At 38.4% G+C, this 26,098-nt stretch overlaps 1 protein-coding gene across 1 annotated transcript in view; it reads right to left on the reverse strand.

Moving 5' to 3' along the window:
• The window catches only part of LOC140714901 (sodium-coupled monocarboxylate transporter 1-like), a 62,136-nt gene that overhangs the window by 13,625 nt on the left and 22,413 nt on the right, over positions 1 to 26,098 (reverse strand). Inside the window, exons 5-11 of the mRNA XM_073026570.1 lie at positions 24,367 to 24,521; positions 22,920 to 23,060; positions 21,656 to 21,785; positions 18,580 to 18,668; positions 17,498 to 17,619; positions 14,250 to 14,320; positions 13,341 to 13,427 (exon numbers count right to left, since the gene is read on the reverse strand). Of these exons, the coding sequence (XP_072882671.1) occupies positions 13,341 to 13,427; positions 14,250 to 14,320; positions 17,498 to 17,619; positions 18,580 to 18,668; positions 21,656 to 21,785; positions 22,920 to 23,060; positions 24,367 to 24,521 (795 nt within the window). The remainder of the gene's footprint in view (positions 1 to 13,340; positions 13,428 to 14,249; positions 14,321 to 17,497; positions 17,620 to 18,579; positions 18,669 to 21,655; positions 21,786 to 22,919; positions 23,061 to 24,366; positions 24,522 to 26,098) is intronic.

Genomic DNA, 26,098 nt, shown 5'->3' on the forward strand with positions numbered 1-26,098 from the left:
CTGGTTACTGACAATTCCGGTAAGGGCTGTCTCTGTGCTGTAGTTTCCTCTAAAACCAGACTGAAACTTTTCTAGTTATTGTTCTCATTCAGAAAGTTGTTGAGTTAATTGAAAATAAGTTTCTCAAGAATCTTACCCAGAATGGGAAGATTTGACTTAGGCCTGTAGTTAGCTGGTACAGCATTATCAAGGTTTAACTTTTCAGGTAGGTATTTGACACTCACAATTTTCAAGGCATCTGAAAATACTCCAGTTTCAGGGGATGTTAATAGTTTTAATTATTAATTTTAATTGTTAATTAAGGGATGTTAATAATTCAAACACTATTAGAAGATTATTAAAATGTATGGTAGGGTTATAGAGTTCTGAATCAGAAATATTTAGAATTTTGATATGGTTGCTGTCTTTTTAACAAGGTTGATTACAGATGTTACCTGTATCTGTAGCTATACTCTCCCTAATGGAAGCAATTTTGTTGATAAAAAGTAATGTGAATTCCTCACATTTTGTGGCAGATGCTATTATGAATTTAATATTTCATTAATATGAATGATATTGTAAACATATTGTTTGATTAAGCATTCTTTTCTTTCTTTTTCAATCTTTTTATTATTGTTATTAATAACAAAATAAAATTGATACATAGATAATGGGATTACAAACATACACATTTCAACTGAACATGAAAGAATACATAAGCAATGATTACAGTATAAATGAGTATTCCCAAATCATGAACGATACAATATACAAATAAACAAGGCAAACCAAGGTATATCATAATATATATTTTTTAAAAAGAAAAAAGAAAAAGAAAAAAAATTATGCAAAAAAACTAATCTAATAATCTAATAACTAATCAAGAAAAAAAACAAAAAAGAAAAAAGAGAAAAAGAAAAAATGGGAAAAAGGGCTGTTTATAATATCTCACAAAAATACAAAATCATCAGTGTCGTCAACTCCGATCCTCTCAACATATATAAAATCGAAACTGGAAAAACAAATAGGCTTGGAACAGGGTCATATTACATCATATGAAAATATTGAATAAATGGTCTCCATATCTTTTCAAATTTAATAGAAGTATCAAATACAACACTTCTAATTTTTTCTAAATTTAAACATAACATAGTTTGAGAAAACCAATGAAATACGGTAGGAGGATTAATTTCTTTCCAATTCAACAAAATAGATCTTCTAGCCATTAATGTAAGAAATGCAATCATTCAACAAACGGAAGAGGATAAATGGAGTGAGTCCATCATTGGTAAACCAAAAATTGCAGTAATAGGATGAGGTTGTAAATCAATGTTCAATACCGCAGAAATAATATCAAAAATATCTTTCCAATATTTTTTCAAAAGCGGACACAACCAAAACATATGAGTTAAAGATGCTATCTCAGAATGACATCTGTCACAAATAGGATTTATATAGGAATAAAAACAAGCCAATTTATCCTTGGACATATGAGCCCTATGCACAACTTTAAACTGTATTAATGAATGTTTAGCACATATAGAGGATGTATTAACTAATTGAAAAATTTTATCCCAATTCTCAATAGGGATAGTAAGGTTAAGTTCTCTTTCCCAATCATTTTTAGTCTTATAAAAGGGCTCTGAATGTATCTTCATAATTATATTGTAAAGTTTTGATATTAGCCCTTTCTGAAAAGGATTTAGTTCAAACAAATTCTCCAAAATACCTGAAGACACAAAATTTGGAAAAGTAGGAAGTACAGTACTTAAGAAATTCCTAATCTGTAAATATCTAAAAAAATGAAATCTAGGCAAATTATATTTATTAGATAATTGCTCAAAAGACATAAAATAATTATCCAAAAATAAATCGGAAAATCGTAACAATCCTTTAGTCTTCCAAGCTGAATAAGCTTGGTCTATAATAGAAGGATAAAAAAAAGCAATTGGATACAATAGGAATATTTAAAACAAACTGAGTCAACCCAAAAAATTTCCGAAATTGAAACCATATACGTAAAGTATGTTTAATTATTGGGTTATCAATTCGTTTCGGCAATTTAGAAAGAGCAAAGAGAAGAGAAGTCCCTAAAATAGAACCCAATGCAAATCCTTGTACAGATTTAATTTCCAAGTTCACCCAATGAGGGCTAAAAGATATATCCCAATCCTTTAACCAACATATCAAATATCGAATATTAACTGCCCAATAATAAAATCTAAAATTAGGCAATGCCAATCCACCTTCCTTCTTTGCCTTCTGTAAATATATTTTACCTAACCTAGGATTTTTATTCTGCCATATATATGAGGAAATTTTTGAATCAACATTAGCAAAAAAAGATTTTGGAATAAAAATTGGTACCGTTTGAAATATATATAAAATCTTGGGTAAAATAACCATCTTAATAGCATTAATCCGACCTATCAGAGATAAAGATAGTGGTGACCATTTAGTAAACAAACATTTAATTTGATCAATTAAGGGTAAAAAATTAACCTTAAATAAGTCTTTATAGTTTTTTTGTGATTTTAATCCCTAAGTAAATAAAAGAGTCATTAACTAATTTAAAAGGTAAATTTCCATTAATTGGAACCTGTTTATTTAAAGGAAACAATTCACTCTTATTAAGATTTAATTTATACCCAGAAAAATCACTAAATTGAACCAACAATGATAAAACTGCAGGAATGGATTTCTCAGGATCAGAAATAAATAATAATAAATCATCTGCATATAATGATAACTTATGTATATCTGTCCCACGATTAATGCCAAAAATGTTCTGTGATTCTCTGATAGCAATTGCCAAGGGTTCTAAAGCAATATCAAATAATAATGGACTAAGAGGACAGCCTTGTCAAGTACCCCGAAATAAACGAAAAAAGGGAGATCTTAGATTGTTAGTAAGCACCGAGGCTACTGGAGTACGATATATCAGTTTAATCCAGAAATGAATGTCGGACTAAAATTAAACTTCTCAAGCACATAAAATAAGTATGGCCATTCAACTCTATCAAATGCTTTCTCCGCATCTAATGAAATAACACATTCTGAAGTGCTATGTGAAGGAGTATAAACAATATTCAATAATCTCCTAACAATGAAAAAAGAATAGCGATTTTTAATAAAACCAGTTTGATCTTCCAAAATAATTTGGGGTAATACCTTCTCCAGCCTCGATGCCAGTAACTTGGAAAAGATCTTGGAATCTACATTCAATAAAGATATTGGTCTATAGGATGCATAGTCAGTAGGGTCTTTATCTTTCTTCAGTATTAAAGAAATGGAAGCTCTATAAAAAGATTGTGGCAGATTGCCCAATCTAATTGCTTCTTCAAAAACCCTGCATAACTAAGGAGAAAGAGTAGCAGAAAAACATTTTAAAAATTCTACTGTATACCCATCTGGACCTGGTGCTTTCCCAGAATTCATAGAGGAAATAACCCCTTTAATTTCTGCATCCATAATAGGAGTTTCTAATAATGAAAGATCATCTGATGATAATTTTGGAAAATTCAATTTCCCAAGAAAATCACATATGGTATTACGATCATGAGGGAATTCGGAATGATACAGGGAGGTATAAAAATCTTGAAATGATTTATTTATCTCATCATGGTTAACTGTCAGATCCCCATTCTGCTGACGGATCTTAGTAATTTGACGTTTAACCAAAGCATTCTTCAATTGACTAGCTAACAGTTTACCCGATTTATCACTATGTATATAAAAATCAGATCTGGTTTTCATTAATTGATTTTCAATCGAAGATGTAAGTAATAAACTATGTTCCGTTTGAAGTTCAACCCTTTGTTTGTAAAGCTCCTTGCTAGGAGTAATCGAATATTTCTTGTCAATCTCTTTAATTTTATCAACCAATAAAAGAGTTTCCTTCTTAATGCGTTTTCTCAGACCAACAGAGTAGGAGATAATCAGTCCACGTATATATGCTTTAAAAGTGTCCCAAAGTGTTCCACAAAAAATATCATCCGTGGAATTAGTTGAAAAGAAAAAATCGATCTGTTCCTTCATAAATTTAATAAAATCCAGATCTTGCAGTAAGGTAGAATCAAATCGCCATTGTCTAGCACTAGAAGCTGTATCCGTAAACTTAATGGAAAGTTTTAATGGAGCATGGTCAGAGATGGCTATAATATCATAATTACAACCAATTACCGATGGAATAAAATAAGAGTCAATAAAAAAAATCAGTTCTCGAGTAGGAATGATAAACATGTGAGAAAAATAAAAACTCTTTGTCCTTAGAATGCCGAAATCTCCAAATATCAAAAATTCAATTATCAGTCAAAAAAGAGTTAATACAAGTGGCCGACTTATTAGGTAAAGTCTGAGTAGATATAGATTTGTCCATCAAAGGATTTAAACAACAATTAAAGTCACCACCCATTATTAACTTATATTCATTTAGATTAGGTAGAGAAGTAAATAAGGACTTAAAAAAATCGGGACAATCCACATTTGGAGCATAAACATTAACCATAGCAACCTTTTTGTTAAAAAGTAAGCCAGTAATTAACAAAAATCTACCATTCGGATCCGAAAAGATATCATGTTGGACAAATGCAATAGAGGAGTCAATAAAAATTGAAACTCCCTTTACTTTGGCATTCGAATTCGAATGATACTGTTTATCCCTCCAAAACCTAAAAAAGTGATAATTATCCTCTTTCCTCACATGAATTTCTTGTACAAAAATAATATGAGCATTAAGTCTTTGGAATACTTTGAAAATCTTTTTCCATTTAATCGGATGGTTTAAGCCATTAGTATTCCAAGAGACAAAATTAATGGTCTGAGCCATATTTCTGAAATCAACCCTTTGGTATTTAAAGGGTTAACCAAATTATGAACTCATGCACCCGGAAGAGGAACAAAAATAAGGGGCGGACCCGGAAGTGACGACATAGCGGACATTTTAGTAGTTTAAAATCAGCCCAAATGAAAAAACTAAAAAAAACTGGTATAAGAAACATAAGATTTAGAAAAAGACCGCCCACCCCCCACCCAAGAGTAAAAAAGGGATAGGCTGGGGAAAAAGGAAAGACGAAACTAAATCTACCCCCATATCAGCAGAAGACAACTCCGTATATAAAGGATAAAAAAAAAGATCCACCCAAACTCTAAAGAAATAATAATCACTATACTAAAACCAAACTTCTTAATATAATTAGTCGTAAAAAAAACAAAAAGAATATAATCACTAGTAAATTATAAATCGGGTTAAAAACCCAAACAAACCAAAAAAAAATTTAAACTGTGATAAGAAATGCATTATAGGAAGAAGACGAGAGAAAAAAATGGCGAAATCAAAAAAAACCCAAAAATGTTTTAAAGAAGAAACTGCCATCTTAGTAAAAAAAAATTCACCTTCGAAGGATTAATAATAATAACCAAAGATAAAGTACAGTGGTTGAAGTAAGTAAAATAACAAGATTAGTATGTCAAAAAAAAACTTTAACTAGAGTATAAAATATAGAGTAAATCTACACCAATAGCCAGAAACAAAATCTGGTTTTGGAAATAAAAACCATCTTGCACGATCAAAATCACTCATTTATTAGGGATGAGAATCCATAGCAGTAGGGAAGTTCTCATTCAGAAAGTTTCTCGCTTCAGATGTAGAAAAAAAAACCCGCCGTGGTGCATTCGGAGGCGATATTCTGAGCTTCACAGGGTATAAGAGCGCAGTTTTTAGATTTTTCTCATAACATTCAGACATCAGAGGTTTAAAAAGAAGCCTTGCCTTCATTACTTCTGGACTAAAATCTTCTACTAAACGAAAATTGTGATCTTTTATTACAACCAGTGGTTTAACTGAAGCACTTGGTGATCGACGCATAATTCTGTGAGCGCGATCGAGTAACGGAGGACTGTCTGGGAATACAGAAGGGAACGCATCCTTTAAAAGTTGAGCAAAGTACTTTGAGGGGTCCCCTTGTTCAATACCTTCCGGGAGACCAAGTATGCGTAGGTTCTGTCTTCTGGACCGATTCTCAAAGTCGACACTCTTGGCTTTAAGTGTTTCCACTTGTTTAATCGTCGAAAGTAAGTTCTGCTCCAATTTTTCAATTATCAAATCTCGCTTCCGAGCGTCCTCTTGCAGAGTTGCGATTAGAACTTGCTGCTGGTTAACTACTGAATCTGTCTTATCCATATAATCTTGAAAAGCCTTTATATCTTGTTTAAAAATTTGTCGTTGTTCTTCAAATTTTTCATTTAAAACCTCCAATAACATTTCATAAGTCAATTCAGTGCGCTTAGGATCAGTCTGCTTCTTCCCGTTCCCGTTAGGGTTCTTCCCAGGTTCTCGCCCTTTAGATCTAAGAGCCATTTCTTCAAAAATTCACAATAAACTCTTAAAGATAAGTCCAAAAAAGTAGCAAGAATCTTTTGGTGCAGGTAAAAATAAGTTAAATAAGGGTGATCATAGGTTAAAAAAAGTAAAGGTTATAGAGCAAATCTGAAACAGTGCTCACTCCATGAGCGTCTCCTGCTGACCTCCTGATTAAGCATTCTTTGTTCCTTACATCATGCATTACAGGTTATATGTAAAAATACTTGAACAACATACGTCATCACACCACCATGTCATAAGTGAGCGCCTTGCTAAAAGTAAAAATGAAGTTTACATGCATCTCTCAGTCTCCCTTGTTTTCCTTTCAATTAGTTTTTTTTTTTTTTAGTTACAAAACATAGCAGGTACTTGACTGAGAATCGATTCAAGAATATTGTTCTCAACTAATTGTTAAGTGTAATTGACTCATAAAAGATGGAGCATTTCAAAACTAGGTACCCATGAGATGTTGTGGATCAGCAGCAGCAGGAATGTATACCATGATGATCTATAACCTAAGAGCCTGACATGCCTGTCACTTTACCAATATCATCAAATTGGAGATCAGTCCTGGTTCACTGAGCAATACAAAAGGACTTCAATACACTTAGAAGTCATGAGGTGCTAGTCGAATGAAGTTTCAATAAGCACAAGAAACTCTAAATTCCGAGAGCAGTAAACAAAGCTATGTGATCTGTGAGCAGTTTTGGGCCCCAGATCTAAGAAAGGACATACAGACATTGGAGAGAATCTAGAGGAGGTTTACAAGAATGAACCTGGAAATGAAAGTTCAAGTTTAATTGTCATCCAAACATACACAAATACCTATGAATACAGCCAAACAAAACAGTGTTCCTCTGGGGGAAAAGCGCAAAACGGTACACAAAGCACATGGTACATAGAGCACATATAAGATATCAGTAAAATATAGTCACACAAAAAAGTATATAGTCCAAGACCCTGAGTCTATGAATGTTGCAGCAGTCTTCAGTCAAACACAATATACGTCTTCTGCCAAGCTGCTATTGGGGGGAAGCACTGACTTCAGCTTGGATGCCTCTGGTGAAGCTCACCAACTTTGACCCCTCTCTCCTGGACAGCTGTAAATAGGCAACACCATGGTTTGAGGCCTAGTCTGAGAGGCCTCGCAGCTCCCCCACTGTCTGCCAATAAATCAGTAAATTGGACTTAAAGACATAGAAACAGAGAAAACCTAAGGCACAATACAGGCCCTTCGTCCACAATGCTGTGCCAAACATGGACTTACTTTAGAAATTACCTAGGGTTACCCATAGCCCTCTATTTTTCTAAGCTCCATGTACCTGTCCAGAAGTCTCTTAAAAGACCTTATTGTATCCACCTCCATCACAGTCACCAGCAGCCCATTCCACACACTCACCACTCTCTGTGTAAAAAAACTTACTCTTGATATCCCCTCTATACCTACGTCCAAACACCTTAAAACGGTGCCCTTTTGTGTTAGCCATTTCAGCCCTGAGAAAAAGCCTCTGACTATCCACATGATCAATGCCTCTCATCATCTTATACACCTCTATCACATCACCTCTTATCCTCCGTTGCTCCAAGGAGAAAAGGGCAGGTTCACTCAACCTATTCTGGTAAGGCATGCTCCCCAATCCAGGCAACATCCTTGTAAGTCTCCTCTGCACCCTTTCTATAGTTTCCACATCCTTCCTGTAGTGAGGTGACCAGAACTGAGCACAGTACTCCAAGTGGGGTCTGTCTAGTGTCCTATATAGCTGTAACATTACCTCTCAGCTCTTGAACACAGTTGATGAAGGCCAACACACCATATGCCTTCTTAACCACACAGCCAACCTGTGCAGCAACTTTGAGTGTCCTATGGACATGGACCCCAAGGTTCTTCCAATTCTCCACACTGCCAAGTGTCTTACCATTAATACTATATTCTGCCATCATATTTGACCTACCAAAATGAACCACCTCACACTTATTGGGTGGAACTCCATCTGCTGCTTCTCAGCCCAGTTGTGCATCCTATTGATGTCCCACTGTAACCTTTGACAGCCCTCCACACTATCCACAACACCCCCAACCTTTGTGTCATCAGCAAATTTACTAACCCATCCCTCCACTTCCTCATCCAGGTCATTTATAAAAATCATGAAGAGAAGGGGTCCCAGATCAGATCCCTGCGGCGCACCACTGGCCACAAACATCCATGCAGAATATGACCCATCTACAACCGCTCTTTGCTCTCTGTGGGCAAGCCAATTCCGGATCCACAAAGCAAGGTCCCCTTGGGTCCTATGCCTCCTTGCTTTCTCAATAAGCCTTGCATGGGGTACCTTATCAAATGCCTTGCTGAAATCCATATACACTACATCTACTTCATTACCTTCATCAACATGTTTAGTCACATCCTCAAAAAATTCAGTCAGGCTTGTAAGGGATGACCTGCCTTTTTGGCAAAGCTATGCTGACTGTTCATAATCATATTATGCCTCTCCAAATGTTCATAAATCCTGCCTTTCAGTTTCTTCTCCATCAACTTACCAACCACTGAAGTAAGACTCACTGGTCTATAATTTCCTGGGCTATCTCTACTCCCTTTCTTGAATAAGGGAACAAGATCTGCAACCCTGCAATCCTCCAGAACCTCTCCTGTTGCCATTGATGATGCAAAGATTATCGCCAGAGACTCAGCAATCTCCTCCCTCACCTCCCACAGTAGCCTGCGGTATATTTCATCCAGTCCCAGAGACTTATCCAACTTGATGCTTTCCAAAAGCTCCAGCACATCCTCTTTCTTAATGTCTATATCCTCACGCTTTTCAATCTGCTGTAAGTCATCCCTACAATCGCCAAGGTCCCTTTCCGTAGTATCAATAAAGTCTGTCTGTCTGTGAATACTGAAGTATTCATTAAATAACTCCGCTATCTCCTCCAGTTCCATACACACTTTTTCACTGTCACACTTGATTGGTCCTATTTTCTAATGCCTTATCCTCTTGCTCTTCACATATTTGTAGAATGCCTTGGGGTTTTCCTTAATCCTGCCCACAAAGGCCTTCTCATGGCCCCTTCTGGCTCTCCTAATTTCATTCTTAAGCTCCTTCCTGCTATCCTTATAATTTTCTAGTTTTTTGAACCTTTTGTAAGCTTTTCTTTTCTTCTTGACTAGACTTTCAACAACCTTTGTACACCATAGTTTCCGTACCCTACCATCCTTTCCCGTCTCATTAGAAAGTACCTATGCAGAACACCGCACAAATATCCCCTGAACATTTGCCAGATTTCTGCCGTACATTTCCCTAAGAACATTTGTTCCCAATTTATGCTTCCAAGTTCCTGTCTGATAGCTTCATATTTCCCCTTATTCCAATTAAACACTTTCCTAACTTGTCAGTTACAGCTACAGTAAAGGAGATAGAATTGTGATCACCATCTCCAAAATGCTCTCCCACTGAGAGACCTGACACCTCTCAAGTACAGCCTCTCCTGTTGTAGGCTTATCTACATGGAGTTCCTCCAGTGTGTTGTACGTGTTGCTTTGACCCCAGCATCTGCAGTGTACTTTGTGTTTAGGCTTATCTACATATTGTGTCAGAAAACCTTCCTAAACACACCTAACAAACTCCACCCCATCTAAACCCCTTGCTCTAGGGAGATGCCAATCAATATTGGGGAAATTAAAATCTCCCACAACAACCCTGATATTATTGCATCTTTCCAGAATCTGTCTCCCTATCTGCTCCTCGATATCCCTGTTACTATTGGGTGGTCTATAAAAAACACCCAGAAGAGTTATTGACCCCTTGTTCCTAACTTCCACCCACAGAGACTCCGTAGACAATCACTCCACGACTTCCTCCTTTTCTGCAGCTGTGACACTATCTCTGATCAGCAGTGCCACGCCCCATCTCTTTTGCCTCCCTCCCTGTCCTTTCTGAAACATCTAAAGCAGGGGTGTCAAACTCATTTTAGGTCACGGGCCGGATTGAGCAAAATGCAGCTTCATGCGGGCCGGATCAGTCGGATGCGTGCGAACGCAGCTTTCGTTGCCTCCGTTTTTTCAGCCTGCTCTCATGTGTCTCAGTCTCTGCTATAACTACAAAGTGTTTCACTTTACAAATTCCGTTTCTTATGAAGAAGACTGCTGAGCAAGACTGCTGAATAAACACTTAAAAACCCTGAAAACCTGGTACCTGAATAAACTCAGCATTAGCCATATCATACGCCATAGGCACTTCGATTACTGGGGCCAGCTTTAATAGTAATTAGATATTATCTCGCGGGCCAAAGATAATTCCACCGCGGGCCGGATTTGGCCCGCGGGCCTTGAGTTTGACATATATGATCTAAAGCCTGCCCTCTAAGTAGCCATTCCTGTCCCTGAGCCATCCAAGTCTCTGTAATGGCCACAACATCATAGCTCCAAGTACTGATCCACACTCTAAGCTCATTCGCTTTGTTCATGATACTCCTTGCATTAAAATAGACACATCTCAAACCATCAGTCTGAGCATATCCCTTCTCTATCACCTGCCTATCCTCCCTCTCACACTGTCTACAAGCTTTCTCGATTTGTGAACCAACCTCCCCTTCCTCTGTCTCTTCAGTTCAGTTCCCACCCCCCAGCGATTCTAGTTTAAACTCTTCCCAAAAGCCTTTGCAAACCTCCCTGCCAGGATATTGGTCCCCCTCGGATTCAAGTGTGAGCTGTCCTTTTTGTACAGATCACACCTGTCCCAAAAGAGGTCCCAATGATCCAGAAATCTGAATCCCTGCCCCCGCTCCAATCCCTCAGCCACGCATTTATCCTCCACCTCACTCTATTCCTATACTCACTATCATGTGGCACAGGCAATAATCTCAAGATTAATACCTTTGAGGTCCTGCTTCTTAACTTCCTTCCTAACTCCCTCTAGTCCGTTTTCAGGACCTCCTCCCTTTTCCTACCTATGTCATTGGCACCAATATGTGCTGTGACCTCTGGCTGTTCTTTCCACTTCAGGATGTCGTGGACGTGATCAGAAACATCCTGGACCCTGGCACGCGGGAGGCAAGCTACCAGTTGTATTTCTTTCCTGCGTCCATAGAATCGCCTGTCTGACCCCCTAACTATAGAGTTCCCTATCACTGCTGCCATCCTCTTCCTTTCCCTACCTTTCTGAGCCACAGAGCCAGACTCTGTGTCAGAGGCACTGCCACTGTTGCTTCCCCCAGGAAGGTCGCCCCACCCAACAGTACTCAAATAGGAGTACTTATTGTTAAGGGGACAGCCACAGGGGTATTCTCTAGTATATGTCTCTTGCCCTTCCATCTCCTGACTTTTATCCACTTATCTGTCTGCTGAGATCCCGGTGTGATTACTTACTTATATCTCCTCTCTATCACCTCCTCACTTTCCCTGACCAGACGAAGGTCATCGAGCTGCATCTCCACTTCCCTAACCCAATCCCTAAGGGGTTGCAGCTCGCGTACCTGGTGCTAATGACCTTTGGTTTCTGGGAGAAAAGCAAAATCAAATTTAGATGCTGGAAATCTGAATGAATCACAGAATTGGTGGTAAGTTGAGGCTAGCCTGTTGAAATTATAAAGGTTATGAGTAAAAGTTCCTGTGGCTTGTCACAACAGAGAAAGGAAAACAGTGTGGATTCATTCCAATATCAGACCATGGGCATTTGAATTCTAACACTGGAACCTCTGATCTAAATGTGACACAATTATTAATGAAGTCCAAAGTTCAAAAGTTAAAAGTACATTTATTATCAAAGCATGTATACTATATGCAACATTCAGATTTGTCTCCTTACAGGCAGCCACAAAACAAAGAAATCCAATAGAATCCATTAAAACAAAAGAAGACCATCAAACACTCAACGTGCATAAAAAACAAATCATGCCAACAATAAAAGTAGGCAAATAGCATTCAGAACTGAAGTTCACAAAAGTGAGTCCACAGACAAGCATCACTATAGCTGATTCAGAAACCCATTTGTTGCAGGCCACAGCCTCAGTTCAATGCAGAATCAAGTAAACCTCGCGAGGTGAACCAGCCCATCCCTGCCTCCGGCCCTGACACCCTGACCTTTCAATCTGGCCAGGCGTTTAAATCGTCAAATCCTCGCTCTTGGACCTGGGCCCTGCCGTTTCAATAAGTTCTCAGGTCCAATTCTGTCACCTCAATTTGGCCCATACCTGACATTTCTAATTTGGCTTGGCACTTAAATCAATCAAGCCTTGGGTCTTTCTTTGCTCTTGTGTCTGGGGTCTGCCTCACCTCCACTTTCCTCACCCTGGTTTTGCTGCATTGAATTCCTCCAAGTCCATTACAGCAATGGCCAAACTTTGGCTCATTTCCCACTTTCTGTCCCAGATCCAGCCACCTCGATTTGGCCCATACACACCACACCACAACTGTCCTGCACCTTTGAGACTTCAGTTCACTCCGCAAAAATGCCAGGTTGTACAGGCAATTGAAAAGCTCAACTCTGAGAGGGAATTTACAGGCTATTGTTTGCAGTGATTGTCTGATTAATAAAGTATTTAGTTGTTTTCTTTTATATTTATTTGCCACCAGCAGGCAGTCACTGTGCTTCACCAACACCATCTTAAAATGGAAGCACGGCCATAAAGCAGAGTTGTTGTAATTGTTTGCACAATCTAGAATGTTTAGGTTGATTTAGTTTAATGTGGTATCATGTTCAGCACAGACATGATGAGCCGAGAAGCCTGCTTCTGTGCTGTACAGTTCTATGTAATTTGACCTGTTGGGGAATTGGGTGTGGGATAGGCAAAAGTAGGATAGAGGATATGACCAGACATTTTTCTGTACTTTCTTTGTGCCTTAGAATTTGTAACTTCACATTAACATTACAAATCTAGATTAAATGAGAGTCTTAATACTAAAAAGCTGTAATCATAATAAAAGAAAATTGTAACATGCTCTACTAAATTTTAGTACCTTGCCTTCCAAAGAATATTTAAAATCAGTTTCAGTGGATGATCTTACCTTCTCATTGCTCTTCGGAAACAAGGCTGCTAAAGTGAATACACCCAGAATGGGACCTTGAATTATTCCTGCTACACTTAGAGATGCCTGAAAATGACAGAAAACAGATTTACATTCAGAAAATGCATTAACTGTTTAATTGTTATTTTCTTTGCAGCTTAACAAATAATTGTCTGCTTGTATTTTAAATAGTTGTTATATATACATTTATGCACATATACATCGGGTGGTGGGGCAGAGATACGTCTCTACTAAAGGAGGTATCAGGCACTCCTTCCCTCCGCTAGCCTACAGGTCACCCTTGGGCAAGGTGTAGCACATGATCACATGACCTGATCAGGGTCATGTGAAGCCACGGGAGCAGGTGCTAGATGACCATATGAGCAGCTGGTGCATATCACAAGTCCTGGTTGTGCAACCCCTGGTGCCAGGCAGACCATCTCTGCAAAGTATTGATAATGACTGGGGTCACCCATCATTAGTAAAAACACTGTCCAGAAGAAGACAATGTCAAACCTCTTCTGTAGAAAAATTTGCCAAGAACAATAATGGTCATGGTCATTATTTGAATAGGGGCTTTCTAATTGGCTGACTCTTATCTGTAAATCTGAATGGAATGTGTCTTATCTGTGGCTATGAAAAGAGCTGACAACTAGGCAATGCCACCTTTTAGTCTTCGTTCTGTTTTCTGCTACTAGATTCTGCTCCTTTCACAGCCCATTTTTCAATTTTCTTTGTTCTATTAATAAAACAATTGTGAAGCAACAAGTTTTGTACCTCTTTCCTGACTTCCAAAAGAACCCTGGATCTAAAAAAACATCAGAATCCAACAATAGCCACATTTACTACTTTGACAGGCAACTAAAATAAACTATAGAGTAATTATTTAACATTTATGAATAAATTTACCTGAATTATATTGCCTTGTAACAGAGAAGCTATCCCAGCCAGGCCTATTGTTGCAAGTCCAAATATCATAGCTGCATATGATCAAAAAATAATAAATTAATCTAAGCAAGACACTACATTTTCAAATTGCATCATTGAAATTGTAATTATTTTTTGAAATGTATTATTTATTTTCATCTAAGTTTATGTTGGCAATTTTGGGATCAAGCACCAATGTCCCCTCATCTAAAATTGGTCAGAAGTCCATAAAGAAGTATTGGACATGTATTGTATTGTATTCAACATCATGATGTATAGTTTCTAGAAAACAAGTTACTGCCCATTACACTGCTGGCATTTTGGACAGCAATGAAGGTCCTCCATCTCTGTCTGTCCTCGGCCACCTTCTCAATTGTACCCCAGGTATGGTTCAGGGTTCTCATTTCTGCCCGGGTGGAGACTCAGGAATACCATCACTCACAGGTATAGGACTCTTCATTGCTGTTTCTGTAACAATTTTGTTTTACCAGTCAGGGTTGGTAGCCCTGAGCTTGGCAGACCGGTAGTCCACTCTTAGTCTGGCCTCTACCCTTTGACCTGTTTGGCATAAGTGATCCTACCAAGAGTCAAAGCAACAGGCCCTGACTCTAGCCAACATACTGTAGCTCTCCAAGTCATTGAGGCAGGCAAGCCTCCAAACCTTATGACAAGGTTTTGGTCCTCTTGGAGGAGTAATGAATCATAAGAGAAAAATACACACTTCCTCAGATAATAATTTCCAATAAATGTTCTGTCAGTCACTGTTGTCAACGTTCTTGTTGAACTATGCTGACAGGGTTAATCTAAAAATCATAGCAAACTAGTAAACTAAGTAATGTATTATTTCAAGATTCAAGTTTATTTATCATGTGTATATGGAAACACAGAGTGAAACGTGTTATTTGCGTTAATAACATGGAAATCCAGTAGGCAGTCTAGAGACACTGCAAAGATCTATAGTTCTTAGGGTCAAAAATCTAGATAATGAGGAAAAGCTTTTAAAAGTTGATCTTTAGTTTGAAAAGTGGGCTGAAACAAAAGCAAAGATCTTTTGTCCGCAACCAAACTTCCATTAAGTCCTGTTCAACACTCTGCACTCACTAGCCAACAGTGGCTTCTAGTCAAACATTGCCTTGCTTTTAAGATATGTAATATCTTCTAGATTTAAAATCCTCATCATCTCGTGTGTCTCAGTGTCATACTAAAACTCTGATCATCTATAAGACCATAAGATATAGGAGCAGAAGTAGGCCATTCGGCACATTGAGCCTGCTCCGCCATTCAATCATGGGCTGATGCAATTCTTCTAATCATTCCTACTCCCCTGCTTTCTCCCCATATCCTTTGATGCCCTGGTAAATCAAGAACCTATCTATCTCTGCCTTAAATACACCCAATGACTTGGCCTCCACAGCTGCTCGTGGCAACAAATTCCACAGATTTACCACTCTCTGGCTAAAGTAATTTCTCCACATCTCAGTTCTAAAAGAACATCCATCAATCCTGAAGTCATGCCCTCTTTTCCTAGAATCCCCTACCATGGGAAATAATTTTGCCATATCTAATCCATCCAGGCCTTTTAACATTCGGAGTGTTTCTATGAGATTCCTCCCTCATTCTACTAAACTTCAGGGAATACAGCCCAAGAGCTGCCAGATGTTCCTCATTCAGTAACCCTTTCATTCTTGGAATCATTCTCATGAATCTTCTCTGAACCCTCTCCAATGTCAGTATATCCTTTCTAATAGATGGAGCCCAAAACTGCACACAATACTCCAAGTGTGGTCTCATGAGTGCCTTATAGAGCTTCAACATCACATCCCTGCTCTTATATTCTATACCTTTAGAAATGAATGCCAACATTGCATTCACCTTCTTCACATCCAGCTCAACCTGGAGGTTGACCTTTAGGGTATCTTGCACAAGAACTCCCAAGTCACTTTGCATCTCTGTATTTTGAATTCTCTCCCCATCTAAATAATAGTCTGCCCATTTATTTCTTCCATCAAAGTGCATGACCATACACTTTCCAACACTGTATTTCATTTGCCACTTCTTTGCTCATTTTCCTAAACTATCTAAGTCTCTCTGCAGGCTCTCTGTTTCCTCAACACTACCCGTTCCTCCACCTATCTTTGTATCATTGGCAATTTTAGCCACAAATCCATTAATCCCATTGTCCAAATCATTGACATACATCGTAAAAAAGCAACAGTCCCAACACTGACTCCTGTGGAATTCCACTGGTAACTGGCAGCCAGCCAGACTAGGATCCCTTTATTCCCACTCTCTGTTTTCTGCTGACCAGCCAATGCTCCACCCAAGCTAGTAACTTCTCTGTAATTTCATGGTCTCTTATTTTGCTAAGCAGCCTCATGTGTGGCACCTTGTCAAAGGCCTTCTGAAAATCTAAGTAAACCACGTCTACTGCATCTCCTTTGTCTACCCTGCTTGTAATTTCCTCAAAGAATTGCAGTAAGTTTGTCAGGCTGGATTTTCCTTTCAGGAAACCATGCTGGCTTTGGCCTATCTTGTCATGTGCCTCCAGGTACTCTGTAATCTCAACCCTAATAATCGATTCCAACAACTTCCCAACCACTGATGTCAGGCTAACAGGTGTATAATTTCCTTTCTGCTGCCTCCCACCCTTCTTAAATAGCGGAATAACATATGCAATTTTCCAGTCATCCAGTACAATGCCAGAATCTAACTCAGGATTTCAGGGGTCCCAAAATGGCAGATTCTCTGGACTACTGGATGCCCAAATAACCTAACAATTACTTCACTTCATGCCCTTTTCATGCCCTTTCATGCCCTCACTAATCAAGAATCTATCAACCCCTGAATAATATCCCATAAAACAAATATTCAAAAATAAATTGGAAGCATAGGAAAAGTTAGCATAGGTCAAATGTAAGAGTTCATCACTCCAAGTATAATCAAACCATGGAATGAATGTGAACATGACCATGTGATGTTACTTTTTCTGTTTATTTCTTCATTTTTCAGATCTGGTGAAACACATTTTCTTTTACCATCAGCTGCTGACTGACCTGCCATTATTCTCAAGCATTTGTTATTTGATGTCAGATCTTCACTATTTACTAAACTTTTTGATGGCCTGATATGAGGAAGATCCTCTTCAGAGTCCTTACCAAGTCTTCAAGCATGACTCCAAAATATATTTGTAATTGTACAGAAACAGAAGTGAAATGAGAAGAAAAAACAACCTAGGAGCTTTGTGACCAGAGTCTTCTTCCCATTAGAAAACTCTTCCCAGGGTTTCCACATAGGCTTTATAAAATCTTCCACAAAGATTGCAGCCATTGCACTGATACAGGAGGAGATTGTGCTGTCAACAAGAAAATTAAGTATTATACATTTTTGTTTACTATGGTCTTTTATTATATTTTACTCAACATTAAAACAGTTAAAGATATTGCAAAAGATATAGTTTCAAAATAATTTTATTAATTTCTAGTAAACAGCATAAGTATAAAGCCCAAATTTTCATTAAACTAGGAACTGTTGTTCTTTGCATCTATTGGTTGATTTTGACTGCTATGTTTGTGTTATTCCTTCATTCGTTTTGTGCCGCGCTGTATAACATGGGCGATTATGGTCTTGATCATGATTGTTCCTGGCAAATTTTTCTACAGAAGTGGCTTGCCATTGCCTTCTTCTGGGCAGTTTCTTTACAAGACAGATTAACTCAGCCATTATCAATACTCTTCAGAGATTGTCTGCCTGGCGTCAGTGGTCGCATAACCAGGACTTGAGATATGCATCAGTTTCTCATACAACTATCCATCACCTGCTCCCATGGCTTCTTGTGACCCTGATTGGGGGGGGGGGGGGCGGTGGTGTTAAGCAGATGCTACACCTTGCCCAAGGGTGACCTGAAGGCTAGCTAATGGAAGATGTATCTCCACCTAGCCATCTAAATAATACCCAGTACAAACTAAACATTTTAAAGATCATATTTCAAAGCTCAAAGATATTTCAGATGAATTCTATTTTATTCTATTTGTTTATCAGTAGTCTCAGAAATGTATTTCTGTTCTACTTCATAATAATGTGAATGTTATTGATTAGTAATAAGATGTGTCATCTCTAAGTGTGCAAATAACCTGTAGATCAGAATACCAAAGAACTATTCCAAGTTTTGCATTGCTGTACTTCAAATGCCTCAGCTGCTTTTGACATAGTTACACATAAATTATGTCTCAGCTGCCTAAAAGCATCTTTATGTCGTATTAGCAATGTGGCAGTGATTTGTATCCACCTGAGCTTAGAGTGACATATTACATACCTCAATGTACCACTGTATGCACTGGCAACAAAGAGTCCAGCTGCTCCAGGAACCTCACCCAAAATTTCCACAACCAGTAACGGCATCATCTTTAGGGGAAAGCACGTTAAAATAACTACTTTAAAACAGATCATGATTCTTGTTTGATTTTGTTTAATTTAGTTAAAATCTCCTTAATGCTTAGTAGACATGTTAAGATACTTTTTTTCCATTTCAGTACTCCTGATCCCCCAAGAGGACCACAATTTTGTCGAGGTTTGGAAGCTTGCATGCCTCAATGACTCAGAGAGCTATGTTGGCTGGAATCAGGGCTTTATGCTTTGACTCTTGGTAGGGTCACCCCTGCCAAACAGGCCAAAGGGTAGAGGCCAGACTAAGAGTGTCCACCGGTCCTCCAAATTTGGGGGTTCAGCTCAGGATTAACAATCCTGACTGGTAAAATAAAATTGTTACAATAACAGCAATAAAGAATCCTTCTTTATCTGTGTGCAAAGGTATGTATAAAACAGAGATGGAGGACCTTCATTGCTGCCCTAAACACTAATGGTGAAGGGTAGTAAGTAGGTAGGTACTCTTGATACACTAGGAAACTGTGACCCAACTCATAACTTTGTTCCCTAAAATTAATGGCCTTGGACTGTGGACATCCCAGAGAGCAAAATCTTGTCACCCATCTGAAGTTATTGAAAAGAAGTATGTAAATACATAACATGATATCCCCAATTTATATTTAGCCCATGGATCACCAAGACATAAAAGGCATGTCATGAGCATCAGCAAATCAGATTGAAGATAGAGACTGAATGTTAAGCTAATTTTTTCCATCATTATCACCACAATGAGAGCAAACTCTCCACATGTGAAGTATTAATTATCTTAACAATTCATAACGTGATATAAGTCACTAATTGATAAAAGGACTCAGAGGTGAAAACCAATGCTCACAGTAAGAGTAGTCTGGAGCAACAGGACACCACAGCTGAGAACCACTTCTCCACGCACACTCATTCCAATAACTAACATTTACTATTCCACATGGAGTGGCATAACATTCCCGAAAGCCTACAGGCTCTTAATGTGGAATTCTGGTGTGGCTGAGGCAGAAGAGTCACATTTAGTACAAAAATTCTACAGGATGATTTCTGCATATTCAACTGAAGATGGGTTCGGGAGCTGGGGACTGGGGAGAGAGGGAGAGAGGAAGAGTGTAGGACCAGGGACAGAATCTATTCTCAGACAAATGTGGGCTCAAACATGTGGGAATTACAGTACGTTGTCATCAAACTCAATTGACTTTGATTCAGTCAAAAGAAGAAAACATTAGAAAGTGAATTGGATCTTGGTCTAATCTGGTCTAACTTCCACTCTCATGGTGACGGGCCTGGAATTTGAAAACACCCGATGCTGAAGCCACTCTCCTCTTTTGCTTCTGCTACAGTTTGCACTGAACAGCAGGCGATAGGTTTGGTTTCTTATGATGGAAAAGGTAACAGTCAACTATATATCTTGTTATCCATTCCAAGTAGTCTGGGCAAATGAAATACTATTTGAGCAAATGAATTCTGGCTCAGTTATATTACTCAGGCAAACAGGAGGAAATCTGCAGATGCTGAAAATTCAAGCAACACACACAAAATGCTGGGGGAACGCAGCTGGTCAGGCAGCATCTATAGGGAGAAGCACTGCCGACGTTTCGGGCCGAGACCCTTCATCAGGACTCATTCCTGACGAAGGGTCTCGGCCCAAAACATCAACAGCGCTTCTCCCTATAAATGCTGCCTGACCTGCTGCGTTCCACCAGCATTTTGTGTGTGTTGCTTCAGTTATATTACTTATGGCATCATGTGCTATAACAGTTAAAATTCCCTTTAAGAATATAGGTTTGTAACTAGGCAGTTTATAGCAACAATTCCTAGAGCAGCTAGAGAATTAAAATAATTAAATAACTTGGGGATCTAGAATCTCATTTTTAGTTTCATTTTCTGACATTTTTCGGTTAAATGTGATTCTAGGCCCACAGGATAATTTACTCTTAACTGTTTTCTGAAATATTAGCAAACTTTTCAAATTAAAAAATAATTATCAGAGAAATTCTACATCATTAGGTCAACTTTGGTCAATGCAATTCTTTTGTTTTAGAATCTGTGTTGTTTTCTATCTTTTGCTTTCTTGATTTCCTCACATGTAGACCATAATCAATTCAGATTGACAACAACATCTCCTCCATGATCTCCATCAGCACAGGTGCATGAAAAGCTGTTTGCTTAGCCCCTGCTCTACTCACTTCACACTTATGACTGTGACGCTAAGCACAGCTCCAGTACCATATTTAAATTTGCTGACTTTTGTAATGGACTCACTTTCAAGGATTCTTTTTCTTGTGTTCTCGATATTTATTGCTTATTTTTTATAATAATTATTTTTTTTTGTCTATATTTGCAAGGTTTGTTGTCTTTTGTACACAGGTTGTCCACCCTGTTGGGTGTAGCCTTTTATTGATTCTTTTGTGGTTATTTGATTTACTGAGTATGCCCACAAGAAAACAAATTTCAGAGTTGTATATGTGACATATATGGTGACATTTATTATCATCTATTAACAACTTTAATCATTTGTTTAACAATTCTTCTTTCTGCTATCAATGTGCAGATTCCAGTGCGTGTTCTCACTGGTGGACAACCTACCTACCAGTCCTCAGTCAATATTACCTTTTCCAAAGAATCTTTAAATACAAATAAAAATACTGTCTCTTTATCTTCTCTAAATTCTTTAATATGAATGAACACTATCTACACCTGAGTTCTATCCTCCTTATATTCAATTAGAATCTCAGTTACCTAGAAATTTCTTTCTCAAATGTCCTTAAATTTTTCAAAAATCATGTTTCAGTTTAATAAAAATATTGTCATCAGAGTTTATACTGTCATTACTGTGGTAGAACTTTTGTGGTATCTTTTAGATGTGAAGTTCATGAATTTAGATTTAGTAATTGGAGATCATATCTAAACCAGAGAAATGAAACTGAGTGCATGCTCTCACAAAATGTTCATTTTAAAAAGGATTAAATGGTATTTACCTGGTTGGTGTTACTAATTTTGTTTGCCTTTATTGGATCACATGTCTCAAAAACAGCATACATAACTAAACCACAAAGGCAGGCTGTCGTAAAAACAAAAATCATACCAATCCAGTTCAGAAATACAGCTCTGTGAAATCAGAAATGACCATTAGCAATAATGTAGAATTATTCAGTTTGTGTGATACTTACAAAGTGAGATTTCTTTTTACATGCTTATGAGTGCTGTAAGATTGAAATTTGAATGAAATATCCTTAACCATAATTTTCAGAACTTTCAGTGGCTTCTCATCTATTCGCTGAACCGCTGTTCTGACCTGTTCCCTTCCTGACCTGAACAAGGAAGAAGTTTTCCTGGTCCTCACCTCCCTTCCCCGCAGCTTCATGTTTAGTGGGGCATCTTTGGTAACTTCCATCACTTTTAATGAGATTCCATAACATTTTTGGGCCTTGCCTTTCCTATCAACATTTCGGCAAAACTGTTCCCTTTGCAACCTAATGGTTTCATTATTTTGAATGATTAACTTTTTCATGGCACTTTCCCACCAGCTTAACCCAATTCTACCACTCAGATCTAGGGGTAATTTATAGAGCATTGGGAAACTAGACCACCTGGAGCAAAACCATTTGATGCATCACTGCACAGTACAGAAACAGCACTGTGGTGGACAGGAAGGTTCTAGAACAGGTAATCAAAACTGGCAGCAGCCTGCCCACCATCAAGGACATATATATATAGAAAGGTGCTGGAAAAGGGCTAGTAACATCATGAAGGATCTCACCCACCCTGCTCATGGACTGCTAGTCCCACACCCATTAGGCAGTGGGTGGAGCATCCACACCAGGACCATCAGACTCGAAAACAATTTCTTCCTCCAAGCAGTAACACTGATCAATATCTCCACCCACTAACCCACCCTCAATCACCCCCAACCATTACTACTTTATCTTCTATCGGAGTCATACAGACACTCTTGTACCTAGCATCACTTTATGGACATACTATCAATCTATATACTGTATATGCGTTATCTTATGTATTTATATTTATTGTGTTTTTATATTGTTCATTGTCTTATTGTGGTGTTTTTTTGTGCTGCATCAGATCTGGAGTATTATTTCATACTCTTTTACACTTGTACACTAGAAATTACATTAAACAATCTTTAAATCTTGAAATCGCGATTTCACGAAAATCTGCAAACTCCACCAGACATTTCTATTCTCTGCACTATAACTACTTAATCTTACCAAGACAACTTACTTCTTTGCTTCTTTTTCACTCTTACAGGTGAGGTATCTTTGTACTTGGGCTTGATTACAACTATATGTTGCGGTCCATCCAAATGTGCCTCCAACAATTATAGTCCAAAAAGTGTGCCTTCGCCTTGGATCAGGGTCAAAGCTGGAAAATAAAAACTCCTGAATTATGTGAACAACCACAACTTCCTAGGAAACCAGATTTTGTCTTTCTAAATTTAGCAAATCGATTGGTCAAAGAGTTGCTACTTGCCCACTCAGGTTCCAAAATATCCAATCTTAATTCAAAATAAGAACGGTGATGAAACAAGGGAGAACCTCATTCTCTAGTCCAATTGGAGTGCCATCACACTAAGGGTAAAATTTGGAGATTTTAAATGGGATATTTGGATCCATGTAAACTCAATTCCTCAGGAATAGGAGTTGGTTTATCAAAAATCTATCTTCCACTGCCTTAAAAATATTCAGATTTTAATGTCATTGTTCTTTGAAGAAGAGAATTTCAAAGACTCATAACCCTCTGAGGGAAAAATTTCACCTCATGTCTTTAAGTGGACAACCCCTTATTTTTAAATAGCAACTCTAGTCTTAAGACAGGGGTTCCCAACCTTTTAGTGCCATGGACCAATACAATTAAGCAAGGGGTCCATGGACTCCAGTTGGGAACCCCTGTTCTAGATTCTGCCACAAGAGGAAACATGAACAATAATATAATTTTGGGATATTAGACTGATGGGGAAGTAAGCTAAAATCAAATTTGTCTCACGGTTTACAGCAATGGCATAAATTGACACTTTTCTGCATCATTGGTTACATTTCAGTGTTTTTGTTACATTGGAATAGTGCAGCTAGTATTGCACCATTTCTGGGGCATAAGCCTTCAGTAGCATAGCCAGGAGATTGCTAGGGGTCAATTGATAGAGAAAATTACCTTGGTTCAGTCATAGAATAATCTCAACAGTAGGACAATGGGTCATCTACTTGACATCTCTGCATGAAGATGAGTGCAAGTACTGCAGGCATTTTTCAACATTCACATGCTGAGCTCTGCCATCATTGAGATGAGAATGTTATGGAGTCCTCTTCGTGCTTTCCATGATTGCACGTGGCAGGACTGCAGAGTTTCACTAATTGTATCAATCAAATGCTCTTTCCGTGTTCAGCATGAAATTGACTGTGTACAACAGCTTCACCAGCTTGACAGCTTATTTTAGTTCACCTACTCTTGTTTGCTGGCATGCTCTAATCCAGGGGTCCCCAACTTTTTTATACCATGGAGCCTTACTGTTAACCAAGGGGTCTGTGGACCCCACATTGGGAACCACTGCGCTAATCAATGGCCAATGTTGATCCACTGACTTTTCAGATTGGTAAAGTGAAGATATGCCAGGCCATGAGATTATAAACTGTAACGATCCTTTTCCCCACCCATAATACACTAAAGTACTCACTCCAAAAACTTAATGCGGCCGCCATTCTCAGCAATATTCCAAAGTTTTTCAAACCCACCAATGTGAATTGATCCCTGAATCAGGACTGTCAGAAGGCCAATAATCATGATGCACAGCTGGAAAACATCTGTCCACACAACAGCTTTGATACCACCCTGAGAGGACATTATAAAGCATAGATTCAAATTAATTGCCATATTTGAGATAAGGCTAAGAAAAAGTTTTATAGATTAAAATTGCTAGATCAATCTCACCTTGTCCTTTGAGGTTCACGTGCAATTTAATTACATTCAAACAGAATACATTAAATTCTCTGCCTGTAGAACACACAACTGAGCTGAAGCAGACATTGGGGTCAAGAATTTCTCTAAACATGTTTCCACATATACAGATTTCCACTACACTATCAGTAACTATATGTGGCTGCAGGAAAACCATAGCTAAGTCAAGCAAGCTGCTTCCATAACCATAAGACCATGAGATATAGGAGCAGAATTAGGCCATTTTACCCATCCAGTCTGCTCCACAATTTCATCATGGTTGGTACATTTTCCCTCTCGACCCCAATCTCCTGCCTCCTCCCCATATCCCTTCGTGCCCTGACCAATCAAAGATCTATCAACCTCTGCCTTAAATATACATAAAGACATGGCCTCCAAATCTGCCTGTGGCAACAAATTCCACAGATTCACCACTCACTGGCTAAAGAAATTCCTCCTCATCTCCATTCTAAAAGGAAGCCCCTCTATTCTCAGGCTGTGTCCTCTGGTCTTAGACTCTCCCACCATAGGAAACATCCTTTCCACATCTACTCTATCAAGGCCTTTCACCATTTGAAAGGTTTCAATGAGGTCAGCCTCATTCTTCTAAATTCCAGTGAGTAGAGGCCCAGAGCCTTCAACTGCTCCTCATATAACAAGCCTTTCAATCCCGTAATCATTTTTGTGATCCTCCTTTGAACCCTCTTCAACATCACCACATCCTTTCTTAGATAAGGGACCCAAAACTGCTTACTGTACTCTAAGTGAGGCTTCACCGTGCTGCAAGTTATGCAACTAAGCTTAGACCATGAATACTGTACAGAATACTATTTGCCAGAAAATAATCTATGCATCTCTCTGACAACTTTACAAATACAAATACTTTATTGTCACCAAACAATTGATACTAGAGCGTACAATCATCACAGTGATATTTGTTTCTGCGCTTCACGCTCCCTGAAGTACAAAATCGAAGTAAATATAATAAAAATTTAAATTATAAATCATAATTAGAAAATAGAAAAGGGAAAGTACGGTAGTGCAAGTCAGGTCCAGATATTTGGAAGGTACAGCCCAGATCCGGGTCAGGATCTGTTCAGCAGTCTTATCACAGTTGGAAAGAAGCTGTTCCCAAATCTGGCCGTACGTATCTTCATGCTCCTGAACCTTCTCCCGCAGGGAAGTGGGACAAAAAGTGTGTTGGCTGGGTGGGACTTATCCTTGATTATCCTGGTAGCACTGCTCCGACAGCATGTGGTGTAAACTGAGTCCAAGGATTGAAGATTGGTTTGTGTGATGTGCTGGGCTAGGTTCACGATCTTCTGTAGCTTCTTCCAGTCTTGGACAGGACAACTTCCATACCAGTTTGTGATGCACCCTAAAAGAATGCTTTCTACCGTGCACCTATAAAAATTAGTGAGGGTTTTAGGGGACAGGCCAAATTTTTTCAGCTTTCTCAGGAAGTAAAGGCG

The sequence above is a fragment of the Hemitrygon akajei genome, chromosome 22 (assembly GCF_048418815.1).
Source record: "Hemitrygon akajei chromosome 22, sHemAka1.3, whole genome shotgun sequence".
NCBI classification, from domain to species: Eukaryota; Metazoa; Chordata; class Chondrichthyes; order Myliobatiformes; family Dasyatidae; genus Hemitrygon; species Hemitrygon akajei.